The sequence below is a fragment of the Cherax quadricarinatus genome, chromosome 53 (genome assembly GCF_038502225.1).
Source record: "Cherax quadricarinatus isolate ZL_2023a chromosome 53, ASM3850222v1, whole genome shotgun sequence".
NCBI lineage: Eukaryota > Metazoa > Arthropoda > Malacostraca > Decapoda > Parastacidae > Cherax > Cherax quadricarinatus.
Window position 1 is genome coordinate 27,201,853 of NC_091344.1, and position 26,861 is coordinate 27,228,713.

The 26,861-nt window shown below is 40.5% G+C and overlaps 1 protein-coding gene across 1 annotated transcript in view; it reads left to right on the forward strand.

The window, feature by feature from the left end:
• Positions 1–1,374: 1,374 nt before the first annotated feature.
• LOC128692431 (cytochrome P450 4C1) overlaps positions 1,375–26,861 on the forward strand; it is a 71,477-nt gene continuing 45,990 nt past the window's right edge. Inside the window, exon 1 of the mRNA XM_070096502.1 lies at positions 1,375–1,558. Coding sequence (XP_069952603.1) covers positions 1,480–1,558 — 79 coding nt within the window. The 5' untranslated portion in view covers positions 1,375–1,479. The remainder of the gene's footprint in view (positions 1,559–26,861) is intronic.

Genomic DNA, 26,861 nt, shown 5'->3' on the forward strand with positions numbered 1-26,861 from the left:
TAAGTGTCTCAATGATAGCGAGGTAATATAAGCCACGTACGCACCTCACGCATTATGTAAAGTTAGAGTAGCATCCAAACTCACACAGATATCGCAAACTTCATCTTATTCCTGCAGCAAATAAATGAACTTTTTTGATATCAAGTCATTATAACAACAACAACAACAACAACGCCAACAACTCCAGCAGCAGCAACAACAACAACAACAATAACAGCAACAACGACAACAACTACTACTACTACTAATGCTACTACTACTGCCACTGTTGATAATATTAATAATAATAATAATAATAATAATAATAATAATAATAATAATACATAATATGTATATTGTATATTTGTGGGCTTCAGTCTGCACCCTGCAGTAGGTCACAATTTTCGATATTATTACACTATGATACCCAGATTTCCAAATGAAGGTCACATTGTTCCCAAATCGATAGTTGAGAGGGGTCACTGTAGGCAGGTAGTTAGGTGAGGAAGCTACAATCCATAGATTGGCAGGTGAAGGGGTATATGCTAGTGATACAAAGATTTCCAGATTTGGGTAATTTCGGACCCAAATAGCAAGGTGAGAAACACTGGTTTCCAGATGGTCAGGAGGTCTAACTGATGACTAGATATTAGTGTGAATGAATTAGACACATGTGAAACAATTTTTTTTATAGATGAATCTACCGCCAGCATAGCCGTGACGAACTCTAGCTCTAGTCTCCTCAAAGCCATAATCATGACTGACGGCCACGCTGGCGAGAGATTCATCTGTAAAAACTTGCATTTGTGGTGACAATGGGACCCATCCTAACCTGTCTAATTCATCAACTTCTCGATATTGAATTAAAATGTATAGGAGTATTTTTTCCCTGTTGTTTGAATGATGACGTGAAAATATGAATATAATCTTCCTGGGAAAGGGTTGGAGCCCAAAAAATTTCATCAGGTCTTCCAAATGAAAAACATAATATAATCGCATCTTCAAGACAAGCTCCTTAACATCTTTTCCTCATCCTCAAGTCAGCTTGACACCTCTAAGTACTTCCTATTCAAAATATTTTTGAACTTTCCCTGTGAAAAGAACTGTTAAACACCAGGTAAAAAAAATCAGTATATTGCAGCGTCAAAGGCTCCTCTACAGAGGCGAGATCTATGATTTAGACACAGATACATAAATCTCTTGTACATGGTTTTAAATTTTCAGTCCATGTGGTATTTCACTAATCGTTTATTAGTGTATATACAATGTTAGTCAACTAGTGTAGGTATTAAAGTATTTTTATATATCTGTTTATGGGTGAAATGAAGCTCTACGCAGCTTTTGTAGTCGATAGTCTTTTATACTTAAGCTAAATTAACTACGGTTATTACTGAGAATTTTTCCAATTAGGCTCGAGTACAGGAGGAGCTGGACGGTATATTTGACAGCACTGACAGTCCCGTCACCTGGGAAGACATTCATCAGTTGAAGTACACGGAGATGTGTATCAAGGAGGCGCTGAGGATATTCCCACCTGCCCCGTTTATCTCCAGAAAACTTAAAGAGGATGTTGTCATAGGTAAGCAAAAGACATTATCCAACATTGCTGAAGTAATTTTAATTCGCTTGTCACAGAGATTTTTCCTGGCACTGGCCATTGATAACTTATAGCCTATACGATGATTAAGCAGCTGCTACCATACCGGAGCTACTTACCTACGAATAAGTCAAAATGGCTTTCATGTTCATATTTCTAACACTACATTTCCCTCTTTTATTCTCCTGTGGAATTTGTGTTTTGGTTGTCCCTGACCTAATCACCTCTAGCTATCAGAACCATCACAGACTCATATTTTAGGTTATACACTGTGCTCTAATTCTAATCTTTAAACCTACTAGATTGTAACGCAGTTCCTACAACTTTTCACTTGTATTTACACTAAAAGTGCTGACAAACACTTATTAATAAGCATTTTTTTTCCGCAATGCTCCTGTTATTTTCTTCTCAATGCATTTATTTCCTTCCTCTGTAATTTTTCCTTTTAGTCTGACCTCCAGTTTTATATGTCTTATACTTGCAAATATTCTCATTACTTCTTTGTTTTCTGCGTTCACTTTTAAAATTCTTTGTCTACCTACTGTTTGAAACTCTTGCAACTCTCTTTCATTCATTTATTGTGATTTACATATATTCAGTATCTGAATACTCTGTATTTCTTACTAACTTTTCCTTTTTTCCACCCCTTCATTACCTGCATTTGTGTTTATTTACATCTCATTACTTTTATGTGGAACCACATCCCCAAAATTTTTTTTTACTTTTTCTTTGTTTACTATTTTATTTTTCCTCAATCTCCGAAAAGCTCGGTTTCATCTACAAAAAAAAAAAAATATCTAAAATTAATCTCAGTATTTGAATATAATACTTGTATGTAACACTCAGACATTCACTTCTCTTTTAACAACTTATGTATATGAAACAACTGAACCAGAACCAGTGTCACACTTTCCTCGTAAATACTCTTTATAGTTGCAGTAAATTACCACTGGTTCGTAGAGGATGTGATGTTGGTAAACATACCTCATCATACCCTGTCTGTTTTCAAGCTCCATAACAGCATCAAAGAACACTTTTTTGGTATTTTAAAAATTGTTCACTTATTATTATTATTATTTTTATTATTATAATTATCAAAATTAAGTACTAAACCAGCAGGGTCATGCAGCACTGCTGGGTAGAGGTTGTAAAGTCGGTGAAGACTACTAAAGGGATTATAATCAAAGGTTGTGTAATAAATCTGTTGCTGTCATATAAACAAAGAGGAAGTCTCTGTCAAAGGTGGAAGATAAAGTAATGGTGTTAGAGCGGTGACGATGTCGAAGGTAAATTCTGCATGCTTGCTGATAGACTGGACAGTTCAACAGAATAAGGCAAACTGAAATTGGAGCCTGACAATTTACACAGAGAGGAAATGGGCTACTCTCCACGAGATACCCGTGAGTGAGACGTGTGTGCCCGATGTGAAGACGGGAAAGCGTTGTCTCCCAACGATGACATCGATGATAAGAGGAAGACCAGGATCCTAAACTCAGCAACTCGGCTTGATAGAGTGTAATTTGTTATGAATCAATTCATACCACCGTTGATGCTAACTGTTGTGAAGGTGACTAGAGATTACAGCAAAATAATCTGAGAATGGAATAACTCTGTATGAAAATGGAAGGTTGTGTACCATTGATCGCACAGCAGAATCTGCTTGCTCGTTGCTAGAAATGTGGCACATCCAAAGTACAGATAATCACTATGAAAACTGCATACAGTTCAGGTTTGAAAATGCTTAGTCTAATAAATAACCTAGTACAACACTGTCTGGGAACACTGCTAATGTAAACCCAAAACTGTCAGAGGTTTTAGAACCATCAGTGTAAACTGCAACGGCCCGAGAATGAGAACGGAAGTGGTTAAGAGAAAGGGAGCGAGAAGCCACTGTAGGTATTTGATCTTTCACGCACAGAGTTGGAAAAGAACAGACACAAATTGTCGAAACTTCGCAAGGAAAAAGAGAAAAGATCCTAGATGTACATATAAAGAGAAGCCAAAAGCAAGTGAAGATGATGAGAAAAGGGACAGAGTAAATAGGGGCGGCGAAGTAATAATGGACCTCTAGTAATGTCCATTACTATCCTGTATGTAGAAGGATCATGAATATTATGACAGTGAACAAAATGGGAATGATGGTGATTATTCTAGGATGGAACATATAGGCTCTCAACAGGGGAGGAGTGAAAAGCATCTAGACATAAACATAATCATAGAAGATGAATGGTCTCAAGTTTATCTAGTTTCGATAAAATTAGAGCTGAATGCAGTAGAAGGAGAATTCGACAATCTGCCTGCCACTGAAGATGAGCTAGGATTTTAAGGAGGTTCAGCCAGCTATGGCAATTTCCTTTTAGGGTGATAATGTGAGGTTTTCAGGAGAACCAGAGGAGATCAGTGGCCACAAGTGTTTGACTTGGTTCTTGCCAGTGTGGCCTGGTCGCTAAAGCTCTCGCTCGTCTGTGTTCGATTCCCAGTGCAGGTACAAACATTGGGCATGCTTCTTTACACCAGTTAAAGGGTACCTGGAAGTAAGTCAACTGGTGTGGGTAGGATCCTGGGACAAGGTCCCAGGATCCTACCTTTATACCATGTACATGTACATGTACATGTACATGTACTTTATACCATGTACATGTACTTATAGTAAATGAAGATATTATTATATTATTAGTATTCTTATTATTAATCTTGTGGCTAATGATGAACTTAGGGAAAGCAATCACAATTCATTTAGTTTCAATATATCATAGAATTACCGAAATAACTGTAATCAAGACTCTGTGCGAGACTTCCACTTGGACAATGTCATGGGGCTGAGAAATTACCAGGGTAGGCTGAATTGGAATGACTTGAGTATGGGTCAAGTAAGTGGTGATGGTTGCTAATATGTCGTTTTTCAGAGCATAGTTCTAGCTGCCTAGAAAACTTATGCTCAAAGTACGGAAATTAGATCTAACAAAAATTATTGAAGATGGATAAGCATTGGTCAAAAGAGAGGCATATATAGGCGTGTGAAAAGAGGCGATAGGCAATTAAGAGAAATAAAAAAGGGAATAATAAAAGCAAAACGGGATTATGAGGCTAAAGTCGCAAGGGATTGGAAGACTAACCCTATAGAGTTTTTTTTCGCATATACAGAAATAAGATTAGGGACAAGTTAGGCCCACTTAAAAGTAACTCAGATCAGATCACTCTCAGTTTTTACTCAGAAAAATACTAAAAAAATTCTAGAAATAATAAATTATTTAGAACAGGATGATAATAAACAATGCAAGATTAGGGTAACTAGTGACATGGTCCATAGACAAATATATAAATAAAAACCTAGCAAATTCACAGGCCCTGATGAACTGTTTGCAAGGTTTTAAAGAAATGTAAAGAGGAACTTAGCAAACCTCTGTCTAATCTTTTCAAAATATAACTACAAACTGGCATAGTGCCAGACAAGTGGAAAATGGCAGATGTCATGCGTATTTACAAAGCAGGAGACAGGTCCTTAGCTTCGAACTATAGACCAATAAGCCTTACATACATAGTGGGAAAATTTATGGAATTAATTACCGAGGCCATCATGAAAGGTATAAAATGATTATTAAATCTCAACTCGGTTTTACCAAGGGGAGACCCTGCCTTACGAATTTATCAAAAATTTTCTTTAAGGTATTTGAGGAGGTAGAGCATGGTGCTGAATATGATATTGTATATATGGACTTCCACATCAGAGGCTACTGAGGAAAATTAAGGCACATGGAATAGGAGGAGAATTTTTTTTTCCTAGGTAAAGGCACGGTTGACAAATAGGCAGCAGAGAGTTTGCATGAATGGGGAGAAATCAGAATGGGGGCACGTCTCAAGCGGTGTTCCACAGGGGTCAGTGTTGGGCCCTTCGTTGTTCACAATTTACATAAACAACATAGATGAGGAAATAAATAGTGACATAAGCAAATTTGCTGATGACACCAAAATAGGTCGCCCAATTCATTCTAATGAGGATATTAGAGGACTCCAGAAAGATTTGAATAGACTGAAGCAATGGTCGTAGAAGTGGCAGATGCATTTTAATATAGATAAATGCAAAGTTCTGAATCCTGAACAGGAAAATAACCTTGCCACATATAAACTAAATAATGTAGATCTTAATATTACTGATTGTGAAAAGGTTTAGGAATTCTGTTTAGCAGTAATCTGTCACCAAGACAACAGTGCGTAAGTGTTCGCAATAAAGTGAACGAAATCCTTAGCTTTATATCAAGTAGCACAAATAATACAAGTCCTCGTGTTGTTCTTCAACTCTTATATATTTTTGGTTAGGCCTCGTTTAGATTATGCTGCACAGTTCTGGTCACAGTATTACAGAATGGATACAAATGGACTGGAAAACATACAAAGGAGGATGACAAAGTTGATTCCATGTATCAGAAATCTCCCCTATGAGGGCCCTGAATCTACATTCTCTAGAAAGGCGAAGAATTAGGGGGGATATGACTGAGGTGTTTTAATGGACAACAGGAATAAATAAAGGGAATGTAAATAGCGTGCTACAGATATCTAGCCAAGACAGGACTAGCAGAAATGGTTTCAAACTGGAAAAATCAGATTCAGGAGGGATATAGGAAAGCACTGGTTTGGTAATATGGTTGTGGATGTGTGGAACTCACGAGTACCGTCATAGAAGCTAAAAAAAGGTTAGATAAACACATAAGTGGGTGTGAGTTGGATCTTACTAGCATGTACTAGTAGGTTTGATGTGCTTCATCCTTAAGTGGATGTGACCCGGACCTGACTAGGTTGGGTAAGTGGCATAAGCTGGAAGGCGACGTGGACCTGCCTTGAATGGGCCAGTAGGCCTGCTGCAGTGTTTCTCCATTCTTACGTTCTTATGAAGCCTTAAAGGTATAATGGAGTATCAGAGACAACAGAACGTCTGATGAAAGTAATTTGGCGCATTTTAGCACCAGAAAATTTAAACCCCAATCGTAGTGACCTAAAGGGAAATACTGTTGACAGCATTCTTGAGTGAGGCTGCTACTAGGTGACAGTCACTGCCTGCACAGGCTATAAAAAAGTCATCGACATAATTCGATTGCTAGATATTAGATGGAAGAAGAGAGACCAGGTCATTTATAGCAAGTAGAAAAAGAGTAGTGCTGAGGACACGTCTCAGCAGTACACTTTTAGCTCGGACAAAATCCGAGGAAAGCAAATTATTATCCCGAGAATTAAAAGGTCTTTCAGGTAATAAGTATTTAAGGAAAAAGTGGCAGATTGCCCCGGAGGCCTAAGGAATGTGCCAAGATGTTGTATCTCCAAGTAGTGTCATATGCCTTTTTAAGATAAAAAAAAAAGACGGCCAAAATGAGTATTTACAAGCAAAGGCATTACGAACATAGGTATTTAAACAGAGTAAAGGGTCAGTAGTGGAGCAGGCCTTACGTAAACCAGATTGACTAGTGGAGAGGCTATTGTATGTCTCTAAATACCACCAAACGTCTATTTACTAGACGGCCCATCAACTTGTAAACTGCACTGGTAAGAGCAATGGCACGATAGTGTGAGGCATCGTGGCCCGAAGCACCTGGTTTGCAAAAAAGCAAACAATGGCAGTTTCCCACAGCTGGGGAAGAAGCGCTTGCGACCAAATAAGATTAAAAAGATGTAAGACGACTGCGATGGCTGACGGATGTAAATGCCGAAGCGTAAAAATATGAATGCCATCAGGCCCACCTGCCGATGATTGGCAATCTATTTCTAGAAGCGTGAAAGGTATATTAAAAGACTCTTTCCTGCTAGAAGAAAAATCTAAAGGCACTAACTCTGGTACACTAGAAGGAAAGAAACGAGATGCATAGATGGAGCCCCCAAGAGATACGGGCAAGAGGATTTCCTGTTTTTGTGGCAACTTCAAGAGGGCTTGCTATACTGATACTGGCATCCCTAAGAACCGGAGTGGGGTCTGGAGAGCATTTGCCACTCAATTTCAATACTTTTTTTCCAAACTGCATTCATAGAGGAAGTCGAAGTGACACTAGAAACAATCCTGCCAAAAAGAGACAATAGAAATGTAGTAAAGGAAAGTACAGGGATGACGAGAAGAGAGGCGATGCAAAGAAAGGCGCAGATGATGAGAATGTAGTGTCGGGTTGGTGGACTGGTGTCCTTTATAGGTGGTGTCTCCTCGATAAAAGCAGAGATGACATCAGTAGTGTCAGATGAGAGAGAAGATGCAGAGAGCTTGGAGGCAGAGGGAGAAGATGTAGTTTTGGTAAAAAGTGAAGATATAATGGAAGACAAACAAAGAAGGGGTAGATGTGTCTTGACAGAAATTTCTGAAGGGATCGGCGAGGGAGCAAATATACTTAGGATGGATGAACCTCGAGGTAAAGACCTAGATTTGGAGATAGGGAGAAGCACGTTTTGGAACATCATTTGGTTTGGGGGATGAAGGAGACTTGGATGGAAATGAAGATGCAGACTTTGGAGAAGTGATTCGTGATGTCGATTCAGACTGGAGATGTCTCCTAGACGTTGAAACATGTGAGGAAGACGGTGAAAAAGTAGTAGCAATAAGTGATTACAGGGTTGGAAGCACAGAGCCCAGGACCATAAAAGGGGTTGGACACTGAGTTGACTGCGGAAGGGACACAAGGACAATTGTTGAAGTAGGCACCACCCATGTATGGAGGTCTTTTAGCGATCCTGGAACAAGAAACCTGTAAAAGTTTTCCTTGGAGGTGGAGATGGGAAATTGCCATTTCGTAAGAGAAGCCCACTTTTTCTTTAAGGCAGTGGAGCTCCCTTTCTCTTATGGAAATTAAGGAACGGCGAGAATAGGTCGGGTGCGCCTCTTTGCAGTTAACCCTTTTGAGGGTCCAAGGCCAAAATCGGAAGGGGTGCCCCAGTGTCCAAGAAATTTTGAAAAAAAAAAAAAAAAAATCTTACAGAATTAAACAGTATACTTTGGTGTAGGTAATAAAACAAAAACAAAATTCTGATCAGTAATTACCGAGATACAGTGCCGAGAAGTTGACCCAAAATGGCCAGGTGGCGGCAACATCGACGATTTCCACATACGCGCATTACTTTATTTTACATTTTTTATAGTTTTTCTTTTTTTTCTAATTTTTTTCTTTTCCTACTAACATTTGGGGCCTGAGAGACCAATACTGTATATAATGTATTTATATAAACTCACGGTATTGAACACAATAACCGCACTGAAGTTATCATATTATTGTTTACCACTTTTCTTTATTACAATAAACATGCACAAATCTTGTATAATACTAATGTTCTATCATATATTTACATATTTACAATCACTGGACATGGTTTTAAAACTGCTGGAGCTTGTGGAACTCCTTGAAACAAGGCACCATGCACAGAGGCAGCTTACATTCCTCACACATAAACCGAGTGTCTTTGCGTCTTTGTTGCCGTCGTTTTGTTTGTGCACAGACAATGTATCTTTTCTGAGCAAATATCTTCTTAGTTGCAGGAAGCTGTATTATGAAATGATCGCCTTCCCTCCTCAAACGCTTGGGTATATCCTCAGGAGTTCGAGGACCTTGTTGTATAGCAGGTGTTGTTACCTGGTACTTCATTATGAGTTGTCTGACAACAGACAAACAAAATTCACCATACGGTGGTCTGTTGCCAGGCTTCACTTGGTACATATTATATGCATTGAGCATTGAAATGTCCATGAGATGGAAGAAAAGTTTCATGTACCACTTGTAACTCTTACGAACACAATCAACAAAGCCAATCTGCTTGTCATATTTGTCAACCAAGCACATGTTTTGTGTATAATCAATCACTGTCACTGGTTTTCGAATATGTTTATTAGTCACTCTATCAACTTTGCCAGTCTTGCATTTCGTTACGGTGAACGGTTGTCAACAATGTGACATCTCGTTTGTCATGCCACCGTAATGCCATGATGTCATTGACAATAAACACTTGCACCTCATCACCACGAGCACCTGCGTTGAACCTGGGCATATATTTACTATCAGAACGCACTGTGCCAAACACATTTGTCCTGTTCACTCGCAAGAAATCACTGAGTAAAGGGCTTGTGTACCAGTTATCGGTATATAATGTATGCCCCTTACCAAGATAAGATGTCATCATGCTTCTCACTACGTCACCTGAGATACCCAATATCATATTGGTATCTTTCAATGTTTTACTTCCCGTGTATACAACAATATCCAATACCAGGCCACTGTCACAGTCACAGAGTACAAACAGTTTTATACCAAAGCGTTTCCTCTTGCTCGGTATATACTGTTTGAATGACAGTCTGACTTTGAACAAAATCAAAGATTCATCAAGTACAAGATTCTTGAATGGATAAAAGTACATGTTGAACTTTTCTTTCAGATACATAAAAAATATTTCTAATCTTGTATAACCTGTCACTTGTGTCAGGCCTGGTTTTGTCAGAGAAGTGCAACATACGTAACAGTAAGATAAACCTGTTCACTGGGATGATTTCACTGAAGACCGGGGTAGAAATTAACGCATCTGTGGACCAGTATGCTTTTATATTGTGCTTATAGACATGAGGCATAAGCATTATTGTTGCAAAAAGCAAATACATTTCTGCAACAGTCGTCTCTTTCCACCTGTGTAGTCTTGACTGTGGTGATATAATCATATTTGTCATGATGTACTCAAAATACTTGTTACTTTCCCTGACAATAGTTTCCATCAAGGGCTGCTCAAAGAATAATTAAAAAAATCCAGTTCATTGGCAGTGGTTCCAAGTGAACAAGTAGGTAGAATTCCACTTTGAGAGTCATCAAAGTGGTGAGGCTTGAGAGCAAAATTGGGATTTTGCTGCCAATCTCAAATACGGTTTGCTGGTGGATACTGGACAACATAGGCTGGTTGTGCTGGTAGTTGTGGTTGTGGTGGGCTGGAGGCTGACGCTCCGCTTTGTCCTTGAACTGTGGAGTCAGCAGCGTGGGTCCCAGCCTGAGCTGGTGAGTCACGCATGGTCGTGGCACTACCATTTTTTTTATTTATTTATTTTTATTTAGAAATGTAGCATACAGAGGTACAAAAAATACAGGTAAGAGCAGCATGCCAAAGCCACTTATATGCATAGCATTACGGGCTGGCTTAAAATTAACTTAAGATTAACTAAGCAATGATGAAGTCAGTGATAAGACATTGTAAACAGATAACTATAAAATACAAATGAGTATTACAAAGACAGGTCATATGCTTGCATGCATTGCATGCATAGAATGGAGTATTCTGTTAGGTAGTGTATTTAAAAAAAAATAACAAAGTTAGGTTTAACATTTGTGTGATATAATTGTGAGTAACATTTAGGATATACAATTTATATGGTTCAGTTATTCAGTATTTATTTGGTTTTGAGTGAGTAAGTGAACTTTGAGAAGAGACTTGAATTTATAAACAGGTAGTGTTTCTTTTATATTTAAAGGTAATGAATTCCAGATTTTAGGGCCTTTTATGTGCATTGAGTTTTTGCATAGCGTGAGATGGACACGAGGAACATCAAAGAGTGATCTGTGCCTTGTATTATGGTCATGTGTTCTGTTGAGGTTGGCAAGGAGATGTTTGAGGGGAGGGTTAATATCAGAGTTAAGTGTTCTATGTATGTAATAAGTGCAATAATAAGTATGGATGTTTTGTATGGTGAGTAGGTTGAGTGTTTTGAATATTGGTGGAGTGTGCTGCCTGTAGTGAGAATTTGTTATCATTCTAACTGCAGCCTTTTGTTGGGTAATTAGTGGTCTGAGATGGTTAATTGTTGTTGAGCCCCATGCACAAATTCCATAGGTGAGATAGGGGTAAATAAGAGAGTGATAAAGGGCCAGGAGGGCTGACTGTGGAACATAGTACCGTATCTTCGATAGTATGCCTACAGTCTTGGAAATTTTCTTAGAAATTTGTTGTATATGTGTATGAAATTTGAGTCTATTATCGAGGTGGATTCCTAAGAATTTTCCCTCTGTTAGCTTTGTGATAGGTGATCCATTTATCGTTATGTTAAGAGGTACATCTGTAGCTCTGTTACCAAACTGAATGAAGTAGGTTTTGTCAATGTTTAGTGTAAGTTTGTTAGTCCTCATCCAGGTAGATATTTTCTGTAGTTCGGTGTTTACAGTATTGGCTAGCGTGACTGGGCTCGGGTGAGAGAAGACGTATGTGGTGTCATCTGCAAAAAGTGTGGGTTTGAGTAATTGCGAAGCATTTGGTAGGTCATTTATGTATAGGAGAAAGAGAAGAGGGCCAAGGACACTTCCCTGTGGGACACCAACTGTAATTGGTTGTGCGGAAGAGCTTGCCCCATTTGCGTACACATATTGGCTTCTGTTGCTGAGGTAAGACTTGAGGTAGTTGAGGGAGTGTCCTCTAATACCATAGTGTGACAATTTTACGTGGAGCAAGTCATGGTCAACTGTACAAAAGCTTTACGTAAGTCAATGAAGATCCCCAGTGGGACTTCTTTTTTCTCTATTGCAGTGTATATATGTTCTAGCATGTGTATAATAGCATCATTAGTATTTTTATTAGGCCTGAATCCAAATTGGCAGGGGTTGAGAATGTTATGGCAGATGAGGTAGGAGTAGATTCGTTTATGAATTAATTTTTCGAAGATTTTTGAGAGAGGGTGTAAATTGGATATTGGCCTATAGTTATTCAACTCTGTTTGGTCTCCTCCTTTATGGATCGGGGTGACCCTTGCTATTTTGAGAACTGTAGGGAAGGTGGAGGATTCCATGGATTTGTTAAAGAGTGTTGCAATGATTGGTGATAGTACTTGTGACGCTTTTTTGTATATAAAGGGTGGTAAGGTATTTAAATCTCCTGCCTTGTTTTTCAGTGCGTTGATAATAAGGGAGACTTCATATGGGTTAGTCGGAGCTAGGAACAGTGTGTTCGGGTAGTTGCCAGTGAGATAGTCATTTGGTGGGGTATCTGAGCTTGGGATTTTATTGGCAAGGTTTTGACCTATAGTGGAGAAGAAATCATTGAGTCTGTTTGCTGTTTCTGTTGGTGGGAGTTGGGGTTCATCTGATTTTGTTAATTTTATTTCGCTATGTCGTGATATCTTTTTTGTTCCCAGAATTTCTGATAGGGTCTTCCAGGTCTTTTTTATATCACCTCGTAAGTTGGATAATCTGTTCTCATAATACAATTTTTTTGCCCTTCTTATCAGGCTGGTTAGGATTGACGAGTAACGTTTTGTTTGGTCTCTGGTTATGTGACCCATTCTGTACTGTTTTTCATATCGGTGTTTTGTATTTATGGATTTGAGAATGCTGGGTGTTAGCCAGGGACTGTTCAGTCTCTTAGCTGTCATCTGTTTAGTTTTTTTAGGGCAGTGCTTGTTATAAAGGTATTGGGTCTTTTTTAGAAAATTATTAAAACATTCGTCAATATCTGTATAGATTTCTAGCTCAGTGTGCCAGTCAATGTTTGTTACTGCTGTTGTGAAGTTATTAATGGCTGCCTCATTGTGAAGTCTGAAGGTGACTTTAGTAGTGTCTTGGGGTATTTTACCAAGAGTTGTTATGAGGAAAGTAGGGTAGTGGTCTGTGGTATTATCTGTAATTATGCCTCATTTTAAAGGGGATATGGTGTTGGTCCAGATGTGGTCAAGTAGGGAAACACTAGTCTCTGTAACTCTTGTAGGTTTTGTTACTGTTGGTAGCAACATGCAGTTACTCATTGTGTTTGTGAATTCAGTAACGTGTGGGTCCTGGTCTTGTAGGAGATTTATATTGAAGTCACCTGAGAGTAGTAAGTGATCTTTGTTCATGCGTGCATCAGTTATCATACTTCCTAGGTTTTGACTAAATTGGCTAATGTTTGATTGTGGAATTCTGTAGATGTTTATCACTGTGAGAGGTTTTTGTAGGTATTTGGATTTGAATTTAGCTATTATATATTCCCCATGTTCATCCCTTGTGCAAGTATTAGTGATACATTCTAGTTGGTCTGAGTAGTATATAGCTGTGCCACCCCCTTGTTGGTCTGTCTACAGTTGTGTATGGCTGTGTAACCAGGAATGGCATAGACATCTGTAGTATCAGGCTTTAGCCAGGTTTCAGTTAGTGTAATGATGGACATATTGGCATGCAAGGAATTTAGTAATGCTAGGAGGTCATCATAATGCTTGCTTAAAGATCTGATATTGTAGTTAAAGATAGTTATGTTGTTGTTGGCTCTGAGAAGTGCCTTTGATTGTTCTGCTGTGTAGTAATTACAGTAACTGTTTGAATCATTTAAGTCATTAAATAAGAGGTTGGTATCAGGATCAATGCTTGTAATCATAAGATTTGTAGTGAATCTATAGTTAGAATTAAGTAAAAAATAAAGTAAATATTCTAAAGCTAAAATAATAGCACCTGAATTATTTAACAAATGTAAAAAATAATGAGCTAAGGTAGTTTTTTAAAGCTAAAATAAGGGAGACAATATAAAAGGGACTAAAATAATTTGTGGTGAACAAATAAAGTGATGATCAAATAATGGAGCTTGGGAATATGATAGTAGTTAGTTCTTTAAAGGTAATTCTTTAAAGTTAAAATTATAATATAAAATTATAATATAAAAGGGACTAATATAAGTTGTGGTGAACAATAAAGTGGTAATCAAATAAATGAGCTTTGGAGTATAATGGCGCTGTATAGCCCTTGTGGCTTAGCGCTTCTTTTTGATTATAATAATAATGGAGTATAATGGCAAAATAGTGAACTTATTAACTTTAGCACCTGAGAATAGCACCTTGATTAGTTTAACAATTGCGAATATATGATCTAAGGTAGTTATATAGAGCTAAAATAAAGGACAAAAAAATATATAAGGGACTACAATTGAGTAATGGTAAACAAGTTAATGGACAGATAGTCACTATGAAATAATATTGGTTTAGGAGTAAGATCTGATTTGTAATATTAAATAAGTTGAGCAGTTTATTGCACAATAAAAAGTAAAAAAAATGAGGTAGTTGGTACTAGCTAGCAAAAGATAGTTTTGGTACTTGCAAAAAAGTAATTGGAATATACACTAATTGCACACACAATAAAAAGTGACTAAAAAAACAAGTAGTGGTAAAAAAATTAAATGGACAGGTAAGAACAATGAATAATGGTAATGTCTTGGTTATAATATGATAGTAAGATGGTAGACAGGTACAAAGGATAATATAAAGGTTGGAGTTGAATATGCAAACTTGAAAATTTGGCAACAAAATGTTATGGGAAGTATAAAATAAAGTTTAATGTACAAAAGTAAAATTGACTGGTAGTAAATATGGTGTTTAATAAAATTTTAGTAAGTAATAATGATTACAAAAAAAGTGAAAAAGTAATGTTTATTTCATTCAATATTGCACTGGTAGTTATACTAGAGGTTATATGGCAGTACAAGGTAATTAAGAGTACTCTAAGATAGTAAATGTGGTATAAAACAGGTAAAGGTAATTAGACAAGTAATGGTTATTAAATGTCAAAAATGTTAAGAGTAAATTGAAATTATAGTAAAAATGATAATTATTAATTTTAGTAAATAATATCAATTGATAGTATTTAAAAAAATATGAGGTAGTAATATGGACAGAGAAAGTATCAATTCAGCTAATGTTTAAGCAAACAATAGTAAATAAGAAAATTACATAAGGTGACTTATGCTTACTAGTAAAATCACAAAATGAGGTAGTTGATTATTTAAATACTAAGAGATTGTACAATGAAATTTGAACAATAATGGAGCAAAACATACACTACACTACGTAGGCTTTTAAGTTGGACATTGTTTAGTTATTCTCTGTAAGATCAGTATCCCTGAGAAATCGTGATAGATCATTCTCGTTCGTGATTGTGTACAGTTGACCTACATTTGTTTTCCTAACAAGAATTTTCCCATCCCGTGTGAAGCATTGGTGTATTGCGTCATTATTCTCTCGCTTAAGTTTTCTGACTCTATACAGGAGGTTCTGACGTTTTTTGGTAAGACACTCGTTTATGTATACCTCTTTCTTTACTTTAATAGATGCAATAATTAAGTCTTTTTTCCTGTCATGTGAGTGGAATCTAAGCATAACACTTTTTCTACCATGGGATCCTAGTAACCTGGCTTCTTTTATTTCAGACTCTGGTACAATAACACTTGTTTGGTCCTTTATGATCTGCAGAGTAATTTCTTTACTGTTTGTTTGGTTCAGATCACTGGGAAAAAGTGGACTGTTAACTATTACTGCGTCCGATAGTTTATCTTGTTCAGTTTTATCTTCTTGGAGAGCAAAGTAGTCACTGAACTGGTTATCTAAGTTGTTCTTCCATTCTTTTACTGCTTCTTCAACCTTTGTATTAAGAGATATTATTTGTTGGGTATGGCTATCTATGACTGTCTGGATGGTCTTGCCACAGTTTGTCATTCCTGGTGTTAATAACTTTTGTTCAAGACTGAGGATTTTGTTCTCGAGTTGTCATCCTGGTGTCTTGTTTTGTTAGCGTCTCTCGAAGATTCATATTTTCAATAACTAAGTTGGAGATGTATGACTTTAGGGTATCTGAATCGTTGGTCATACCTGAGAGACTACTTGGTAGGTTGAATCCGGGGAAGAGAGGGGAGGATGGGCTGGTGGCGGCCATGTTTGTTGTTATTGTTGTGGTGTCGCCTTGAGTGGTGGTGAGTGGAGTGGTTGCTGGGCCGGCATCCTCCTGGCTACACTTGTTGAATAGTTGATTTTTCGGCGTTTTCTTGCTGGCCTTGGTGCTGTTTCCTCTTAGATTGCGCCTCATAATACTACAGGAATTGTTGTAGTTAAGAAGAAGTAGTTATACAAAGTTTAGGGTTACGTTGTTCGGCTGGCAGCGGGGTGTTGCTTTCGGTTTGTGGGCAGTCTTCCTTTGATCTCTATTATGTTCGATTTGTAGGTTTCACTGTTGGTAATCTTTGGTCATTCTGGGTGCTACGTTGGGTAGTGCAGTTTTGCATGTAACTAGGTCATCATAGGAGCATTGGTAGCTCTGGTAGTTGGAGAAAAGTACGGAGCTCGGAGGTCGCTGCTGCCGCTGCCGCTGCCACTACCACCACTTACTGATGCCTGCGGTCTATCCATGCCAAGTGTAGCCATATCATCCTCACTTTCACTGTCTATTCCTGGCGTAGGGCCACGGGATGTACTCCAGGATGTACTCCGGGATGTACTCTGTCCCCTGGGCGCTGCATAGGGAACACTACCCGAGCGCATGCGGCGGTGTATATACCGACGCTTCAGTGGTGAATATGTTTCCTCACTATCACTACTCGAATGATCGTCAAGGGCAATAAAATTACAATCCACGTCACTATCATCATCATTACTGAAGTCAGAGACCTGGCCACGAGAAAATAATAGTTTTCTCTTGCGATGAGGTACAACTGACCGTGACTGAGGAGTGCCCACACCAGAGGTAGAAGGTTGAGGATCGTCAGGGTTTTCTGCACTATTATCGATATCTTGGTCATTCCTTTCAGTCACTAACTGATCAAAGCCAAAGAATTCTTCTTCATTTCCACTTCCATCAGAGTCAGAACTATAAGATAGGAAGAGGAGAGTCCCAATTTTTCTTTGAGTGAGAGCTGCCTTGTGACGAGGCATGGTGAACAAAGGTAATTGAGCCTGCGTTCCAACAATGCTATGCAGGCACCTAGAATTTTTGTTTACGGCACACACACACACACACACACACACACACACACCATGCAGACCCATTCTCTCACATGTAGGCCTATCGGCGTTTTCGCGCTAAATTTGATGCTAAAATTTTGGCGTAGATCTATGGTTTGGACCCTGAATGTAAAGCCGTAGATCTATGGGACGGACCCTGAAAGGGTTAAGGCAAGAGAGAGGGTGGGTGCAGGATGGACTTCTATAGTCAGCAGCACCACAGACGGCATTCTACCTCTGACCTGCAATATTTCACCTGGTGACCGAAGTGCCAGCATTTTCGAAATTGTTACACATAGGGACCACCTTCTGCACTTGGTGTTGCCTGCTACTTAAACAGATGGTGTCAGTTCATGCTGTCAAATTAACCTTGTTATATTGCGATGATAACACCTCCACCCACAAGCAGGGACTATGCATGTCATCTTTAATGATCAGGAGATTCTGAAGTTCGAGTTGCTCAAGAATGTCGTTGTTACACGTGAAAAATTTACGTTGTACAATTGTATGTGGAAGTACAATAGATTCAAAGCAATAATTTAGGGAGATGTGCTTGCGAATCATAACTGGTGTGTTGTCAACAACATCAAAAAGCAAAAGATTGTGTGTCTATTCTGCATTTTGAACTGTGACAATGTTTGTGCCACTCTTAAGAACGTGGAAAGAGATGTTCTGCCCAACATGGCGAAGGAGTGCCATGCTGATGCTGTGGTCATATAGTTATTAGGGAAAGTTGGTTGAAGTGTAAAGAATTTTGCCCAAGAAGGACTTTGAAACGTGGAGTATAAGGGAAGGAATTGAGTAGTTGGACATTTCTTAGAAGCATGAGAGGAATCTAAGGTAGGGTCATAAGTAACAGGTCGAGGTCGTTTGGACGGAAGGTTACATAGAGGTGGGCTGTCCTGAGTTGTGTGTACGATCCGAAAATTGATGTGGAGAAGTCGGTATAACATTCAAAGCTGCAAGGAGGTCAGAAGTGTCTAAAGGGTCTGGATCATAAGGGTAATCTACAGGGTAATGGATCATTACCAGAGAAGATACTTTTTTTTTATATTTTTATTTAAAAAACACAGTATACATGTATGTTATACATAATTGACTTAAAACACAGTATACATGTGTGGTATACAAAATTAATTTAAAACAAGAACCGCAAAAACTTTATGTAAGACAACAACAATATATATAACTAACAGAGAACTACCGGAACATACCTTAAACACAAAATAAATATATAACCAAACCTGACAGTCTTATTCATATTGTGTATGAAATTTTATATACAAAAGAATGTCATATAAACTAATGCATTGCGCATTCAATGGTACTATGTATATATAAAAATTTTATATACAAAAACAATATCATATAAACTAATACATTACACACTCACTAGTACTATGGTTATATAAAATAACTATCAGAAACCTACATGAGACTTGAACTTGAAACATGGTGTTCTTTATTTTTGGTTTTGCATGTATTGAAAAAGGAATCAAAATATGCAAAAAGCCTTTAATAATCAACATAAGACTTTTACAGATCTAGCATATATGATTATATATGAGAAAACACTAAGACACCTAATACCCCGACCAACCCCCTTGTATACAGTGATATTAGTAAAGGTGCTTAATTGAACATCAGCTGACTATATGCACCATAAATGATAAAACAAAAAATACATGTGATATCACTGGGTGTCAGAACAATATATTCCACAAAAGCTGCTGCCCAAGGAACTTAAATGCCCAAAGATTACAATATAGGACATTATACATCTCAACCCCCCCCCCTCTCTCTCATAGGTGACCTCTACTACATATTCAAACAATCTTAGGCCAATGAAACTTTTTGCCCTTCATCAAAAGTTTAAAACCATCACCAAAGGTCTGCTTATGAACATTCCCCTTAAAGGGCAGTATAACGTGTACTTTTAGCGGTGATATCAGCGTGGCATCCGCTTACAAATGACTAAACAAAACCTAACGGGAATCCCAGGAAAGACCCAGCATACTTCACCAAGCCCCGGCCATAGTCGGGAACCGGTTCAGCCTTGCAGAGGCAGGAACATACTGAAATATTGCTTTTTATCTGTATTATCAAGATGCATGACCATATTAAGATTAATCCAAGATCTCAGTTCCACACAACGCCACAACCATACACACACAGACGAACGGAACCATTTATAATACATACACGTCCCTCCCCAAAACCCGCCCTCTACCCTGAAGTCCCGAACCCACCGTTTGGCGCTACCACGGGGGGAGTCCAGCCCCCCGTTGCCTTACCCCACCCCCAGTTGCAGCAACCTTTGAACAGTAAGACTTCGATAGTTTGCAGGGAAACTATTATCCCAACTTCTACCATATATGAGTTTATTTCTGCAATACGTTCTGTAGATACCTGCCGCAATTGCCCTGATCCTAACTGTTCCCCCGGTTTCCCACATACCCCACGATATATAAAGAAAATCAGCCACCATGTACATTATTGCTCTTCGTACCTCACTTGATACTCCGCTGACGTCTAATGTTAAGGCTCGTAAGGTTGAGATAGTTCCCCCACTAAGAAAATCGAAAACCCGCCCCAACCACGAACGAACTTTGTCCAAGGTATCACAAAAGTAGACAGCATGAAAAGCTGTTTCTTCGAGACCGCAACGTAAGCAATCCGCCTCCCTTACCAAACCCATCCTATTTAAGACCGATTTTGATGCTAAAATCCCCATGACAAATCTGTACACCAATTCACGAACCCTTGGTGCATACTAAAGTTTACAAAATCCGTCCAATATTTCCCCCCAGTTATACAGCGGAAAAACAGACAATCCCTGTACAATTTCCCTACGACAACATATGCTGACCATTTGCCCCACCCGAATCCCTTGTGCATTTCTCAACTTTAATAACAAATATAGCATGTCCTCACACTCGATTAATCCCCTGCCGCTCCACCATTTACGCATGTCGATCATTACCCAACCCACCCGGATGCCCTTCTCACTGCCCGCCCTGAGGAACCGTTGCTTAACATAGAGGGCCTTCACCCGTGGCCCCAAAGCCAGGAGACCTAAACCCCCACGGCGAACATGGGTCATGACAACCTCCCGGCTTAACCAAGCCCTCCTGAAACCCCAAACATAACGTAAGACCCTTCTCTGCAGTTCCTGAATATCCACAAAGGGTGCACCTCAGCCACACCCCATACTTTACTATAAACATGTGTATTAACCACTACTGTCCTCTGCTGCAAAGATACATCCCCAGCTCTTAGCCCCCGAAGTCGATCTAAAGCCTTATTAATCACCAATTCTGAGTTCACCCTCCGGTCCTCCCTCTCATCTGCCATGTACACGATACCACATATTCTAAGTTGCACCATGACTGACCACCCATACTTTTCGCCCAACCTCCCCCCCCCACCCATGTACCCACCTCCAATAATTTCGATTTTGCTTTATTGATGCACATGCCAGACTCTGTCCCAAAAAACTCAACAATCCATCCCACGATCTGCAAATCCTCCTCCCCTTTTAACAAAATCATGGTATCATCTACGTACCCGACCACACGCTCTGCATGGTCACTGCTCCTAGTCCCACGTCTCAAACCACCATCCACCAGCTCATAAAAGGGGTTTTGCATACAAGCAAAAAGCAGCTGGGAGATGGGGCACCCTTGCCTCAAACCTCGTTCCATATGGACCGGCTGCCCCAATTTACCATTTACCTGTACAAGTATCATAGCCGAGTCATACAAGGTATCAACCCATCTTACAATCTCCTCTCCAAAACCCTGCTTCAATAAAATAAGCCTCAATAAATCTCTATCAACACAGTTGTAAGCATTTTGCCAGTCAAGCCCGAGGACACCCCCCCCCTTGACATTCCTCCAAAAATTCCCTAATACGTACATGCCCGTCCCTCATGCTCCTACCTGGTATGCCTAGCTGTCCCTCGTGAATAACCGACCCCATAACCTTCCTCATTCTGTTTCCTAAAACTTTTGCAAAGATTTTATAGTCCAAGCACATAAGAGATATAGCTCTATATGCACTCAGACCCCTCCCTCCTCCCTTTTTGGGCACCAACACAACTACCCCCGTACTTTGCGACATACCTAACCTCCCCTCCATGAGCATGCAATTCAATACATCAACCAAACAATGCTTTATACTTCCCCAATGTGCCCTATCAAAATCATTCGAGATTCCATCTATACCTGGTGCCTTTCCTTTACTCATACTAAAAATCGCCTCCTCTACCTCCTCCACTCGAATTCTACCTTCTACTTATAACTTTTCTGAAATCCCTCCCCACCAGGCCACCTTCATGGACTCCCCCTACTCCCCGCCGTAGCTTTTCCCCAAACCATAGATCAGTATAAAAACTCATGCTCCCCGTGGTGAGGAGTACTTGACCCGGCAGGTAACCACCCAAACCCGTGCATACTTCCAATTGCAAGAGGGACGTCGCCTGTTGTCTGACCCTGAACTTGCGCAAGACACAACCGGAAGGTTTGTCACCCCAGAGCACTTCTTCCATACCTGCTCTGACTCGAACCACATTAAAACGTTCATTGTGGATTTCTGCAAGTCGACTACGAAGATGTTCAATGTCGTCATAGCTGCTACTACCACCCTCCACATAGTAATCATTAAGCTGCCCCTCCAAATAGTTTTGTAGCCCAAACCTCCACCTTGCTTCCTCCTTTCCCCGCTTCTTATAATAACACGCTATTCCGGGTTTGGCACATGTTTCCCACCATTCCAACAAACATTCATCTGCCCTCCGCATTTCCCAGATGTTTTTCCACCAATCCTGAAAAGCGGACCCATCCCCTTCCCCCTCCAAGAGCCGCCCATTCAGTTCCCAATACCCTGAATAAACCCTGATCATTCCATCCCAATCCAAGTCCGCTAGCACTGCACGGTGATCGGAAAACCCCAGATCAAGGATCTGCATGCGCCCAACTCGAATTCCTCGTGTTGCATAAATCCTATCCAGTCAGGCCGAGTAACCTCTGCACACAAACGTATGTACCACTCCCCACCTACCTCTCCCCACTACATCATAAACCTCTACATCCCCCAGCATATTTCTTAGGACAGGTAGAATGCACCACGCCCCCCTTGGCTCAACATCCCCATGGCAGATAATACATTTCCAATCCCCACCTAAGACCGAAATTAAAGGTAAACCCCAGATGTGAAACGTTAAAGCCTCCCTCACAAAGTCTATTTTAACTTTAGAGTTACTGTCCGCTGGCATATAAACTCCGATAAAACAAACTCTAACCCCACCCCAATACCCATCCACCCTTACCACCCTTCCAGCTCCCCCCTCCTCCCATCCCAAGACACTCCAAGGGCTGGACTCCTTCACCGCTATAGCCACCCCACCCTTTAATTTTAAAGAATTACTCACATACATTCGGTAGCCTTTCAACCGTAACTCTCTACCAAATTTATAATTATGTTCTTGCATAAAACATACATCCACATCGTAACGACGCAAAAACCACTCCATCCACACTTTTTTAACTTCAGTCCTTAAGCCATTGACATTGATAGTAACACACTTGAATTTACAAAAAAGGTGGTTTACCTCTGTTTTTGGGTCTTTCCTGTTCCCACTCGCACATTAGACTGCCCGTCTTTGTCATTCGGCTTCTCGAGACCCCCCTCCCCCCGTACTCTACCCTTATGCTGGGACCTTGAAACTGTCCCTTCTGTGACAGGCGGCTCAGCCACTTTCACCCACGATTTCCTCCCCGGGCGCTGTCCTGGTGTCAAGACGTCGTCCATATCCGTCGCTCCCACCGAACGTTTGCGGGAGCTGCCATCCACATGCATCTCCTCGCTAGACGAAGCCTCCTGGTGAACCTCCACCACCACCTCATGCGTCTGTACGAACGTGGTTTTATCCTGCATTTCCATGTTAGAGGATTCCGCAGTCGCTAACTCACGACACGCCGTCTAAACAACCAAACCATGTTCTGTTCCATCTAGAAGGTCCTGCAACACGTCTTCCAGCAACTTATCCTGTGGCAAAACCTCAGGCCCCACAGGATCCACTGTAAGCATGGGCACGGTCGATGAATCCACAGACAGGGTGGCACACATCGTAGACTGTGTGTCCGCCTGTTGCATCTTGTCACTCCAAAGCTTGGGAACTTGCCCAGCTGAGGTACCAGGCTGTCACGAAAGCCTCAGCCCGTAGGCCCACAGGTGAATGGTCCCGTGAGTGGAGAACCAGTCGACGGGGGCACTGGGCAGCCATATGCTCAGAGTTGCATAGTCTGCAAGTCTTCCTTTGGCCCACGTAATGAACAAACGCCTGGGTCCTATATTTCTCCAGACGTATGTAAGAGGGAATCGACTGGCGGAGAGTCATCTTGGAGCCCTCCGGGAACCCCTCGTGTGGGCTCTCTCTCCGCACTCCCTTGGTAGCTGCATGCACCGTTCCGTATCTGCCAAAAACATTCCGCAGATCGTACTCCTCCGTCTCGAAAGGCACATTTCTCACCTTGACCCAGGTGACATACGTCGACACGTCATGTAGACACACTTCCACAGCCGAGTTAACTACCATTCTCCTTTCTTGGAAAGTTTCCACAATCTTGTTGTAGAAACCGACATTCACGAATTATATGGCTACGCCATATAATTCTTCATTGGGAATGCCGTAGACGTCTCGTATAATGCTTGGCATTAATGTGTGCATTGTAGAAACACTGAGGGAGCCTTGTGTGAATGCAACACACTGTGTTAACTCTCCTGCCTTGTCGGTCCGCCATCTTGTGACTTGTAGTGGTCTGTGAAAACTGCGCAGAGATCAGTTGAATCAGTAGCTACTGCGCAGCCTGTCCGCACGGCCCAATAGCAATGCAGACAATGAGGAGATACTAGGTTTGGAAAGGACACATTCGCAGAATGGTCCGAAGGAGTGTCAGGTTATGTTGGGGGTGCTGAACGAAAGAGCCGTGGAGGAGGTAAGGCATGGTTATGGATCTCCATGATAAGTTTCCCCTTTGTAATTTATTTAAAAAAAAAAAAAAAAAGAGTGGGTGTTACGGCCCCCTGCCAAACTAGCAGTTAAATAGTTAACCTGCCGGCCGGCAGTACCACTGGGTACGTCATCAAACCCATTGTGGGGACTGCTGAGCCGGCCTTAGAGCAGTAAGTACCTGAACACCTCACGGTACGCATCTAAGCAGTAGGTACCTGAATACCTCACGGTACACATCTACTGGCTTTAGAAGCAGTAAGTACCTGAACACCTCACGGTAAGCATCTAAGCAGTAAGTACCTGAACACCTCACGGTACGCATCTAAGCAGTAATTACCAGAACACCTTACAGTATAGATCTACTGGCAGTAGAGAGTATTCTCCTGCCCATCTTGTGGTATATCTACTGGCTTCTACTGGCGTTAGAGGAAGCGCTCACCGCAGCTTACTGAGTCTGTTGGCCTCGGTTAATTGACGGCCGCACTCAGTGAGCTCGTAGCAGCTCGCAGCATGGTGTTCTGCAAGTAGTGTGTCAACTGGTCTTGAAGGCGGTAGATAGTACTCGCCAGACCATCTTACGGTGTGCTTCTGCCGGCCTTAGAGTATTTATAGGATTACCGGTGATGTCTGCGGACTCACCGCCTACGCTGGTCAACTGTGGGCCGGAGTCATCTGATGCTGTTTCAGTGGGACATTACGTGAAGAAAAGGTTGGAGTGTGACACTGAACTGGGCTAGGACCGTAGTGTGACACTTAAGGAAGTGTAATGGAGTGTAACACTGAGATATGCCATAGGACCGTAGTGGAACACTGAGAAGAAAAGGGTGTCGTGTGACACTAAAGAAGGTATGGTCGTAGTGTACATTGAATAGTGTCATGTGACTGGCCTCGAGAAAGACGCTGTGAGTGTCGCAGGGTGTCAAGGGTGACACAGTTGAGAAAGTGTATGACGCACAGAAAAGGGTGTCGTGTGACATGGAGAGCTGGAGTGTCATGTGATGCAGAGAAAAGGGTGTCAAGGGACACGGTAGAGATGGAGCGTCATTACACGGATAAGTGTCGTGTGAGACACGGAGCGTCATTATGGTGTCGTGAGACGGAGTTGACTGTAATTTATTATTGTACAATTGTTATTTATAATTTACTATTTTAGCATATATATATATATATATATATATATATATATATATATATATATATATATATATATATAGTGACACAGTAGTGTCTGAAAAGTGGTACCCTGTGTAGGGTTACAAATCATTATTTATTATTTTACAAATGCTAATAATTTATTGTAACATGTATGTATATTTTGAATACCTCTAGACCAAAGATTTTTATATTATATTAAAGATTAATTTATTTTAATGCTTTATTTTTGTATCCCGAACTTTTATATTACTAACACCTAATGTAAAAAACCATTTGGTGTTTTTGTAATAGTAGGGGAGCGAATATGGAGGGATAGCTCCCAAGAGGAATGAAAGGGATTGTATATCCCCTCCTCCTTGCCTAAGAGGGTCCATAGTAACCTCACATCGGCCGAGGCACCTCAGCACACATATGAGAGGGTGGTCGGAAATCTGCCACAAGGTATACCACTCTCGGCCACCACCTCTCAGAATCGACAGGCAGCCTCGAGAGATACACCCATCACCCACAGGACACCCTGAGGCACCCCAGAACTTCAGAGCGGGAACAGAGCATCCGCAGATGATTCAGACTCTATGGCAAACAAAACCACAGCCAAGGACCCTTTCCCCAACCTTTGAGCTACTGTTTCAGAGTGGAAGACCCCTAAAAGCCAAAAGCAGGAAAGGAGGGAAAGGGTTGGGAAAGAACAGGATAGAGGATTGTTCAGTCATGTGATTCAGTATTTACACTTGATCCATACACCCCATACATCCATTGTTCTTCTGTAGTTCTCTGTCCTTCTAAGCATTATATTTATCACATCTCTGTAAAGAAATTGCAAAGAACTACAGACCGATAGCACTAACATCCCATATCATAATCTTTCAGAGGGTTCTAAGAAGCAAGATAGCCAACCACCTAGATACCCATCTACACAACCCATCGCATCAAGGGTTTAGAGCAGGTCATTCCTGCCTTATAAGGTCCTGGATGCTATAGAGGATAAACAAATTGCAGATATAGTACACACAGACTTTGTAAAAGCCTTGGACAAGTGCAACCACTGTGTAATAGTGCACAAAATGCGTGATATAGGAATAACAGGAAAAGTTGGTAGATGGATCTTAAACTTCCTAACAAATGGAACACAGAGTCATAGTAAACAGAGTAAAGGCTGAGGCATCTACGGTGAAAAGCTCTGTTCCAAAAGGCACAGTACTCGCTCCCATCCTATTCCTCATCTTCATATCTGACAGACAGAGATGTAAGCTGTATCTTCCTTTGTGGATGATGCCCAAATTGCCATGGCAGTGTCCTCCATCGAAGACACCGCAAGACTCCAAGCGGACATCAACCAAATCTTTAAATGGACTGCTAACAACAATATGAAGTTCAATGAAGAGAAATTTCAACTACTCAGATAT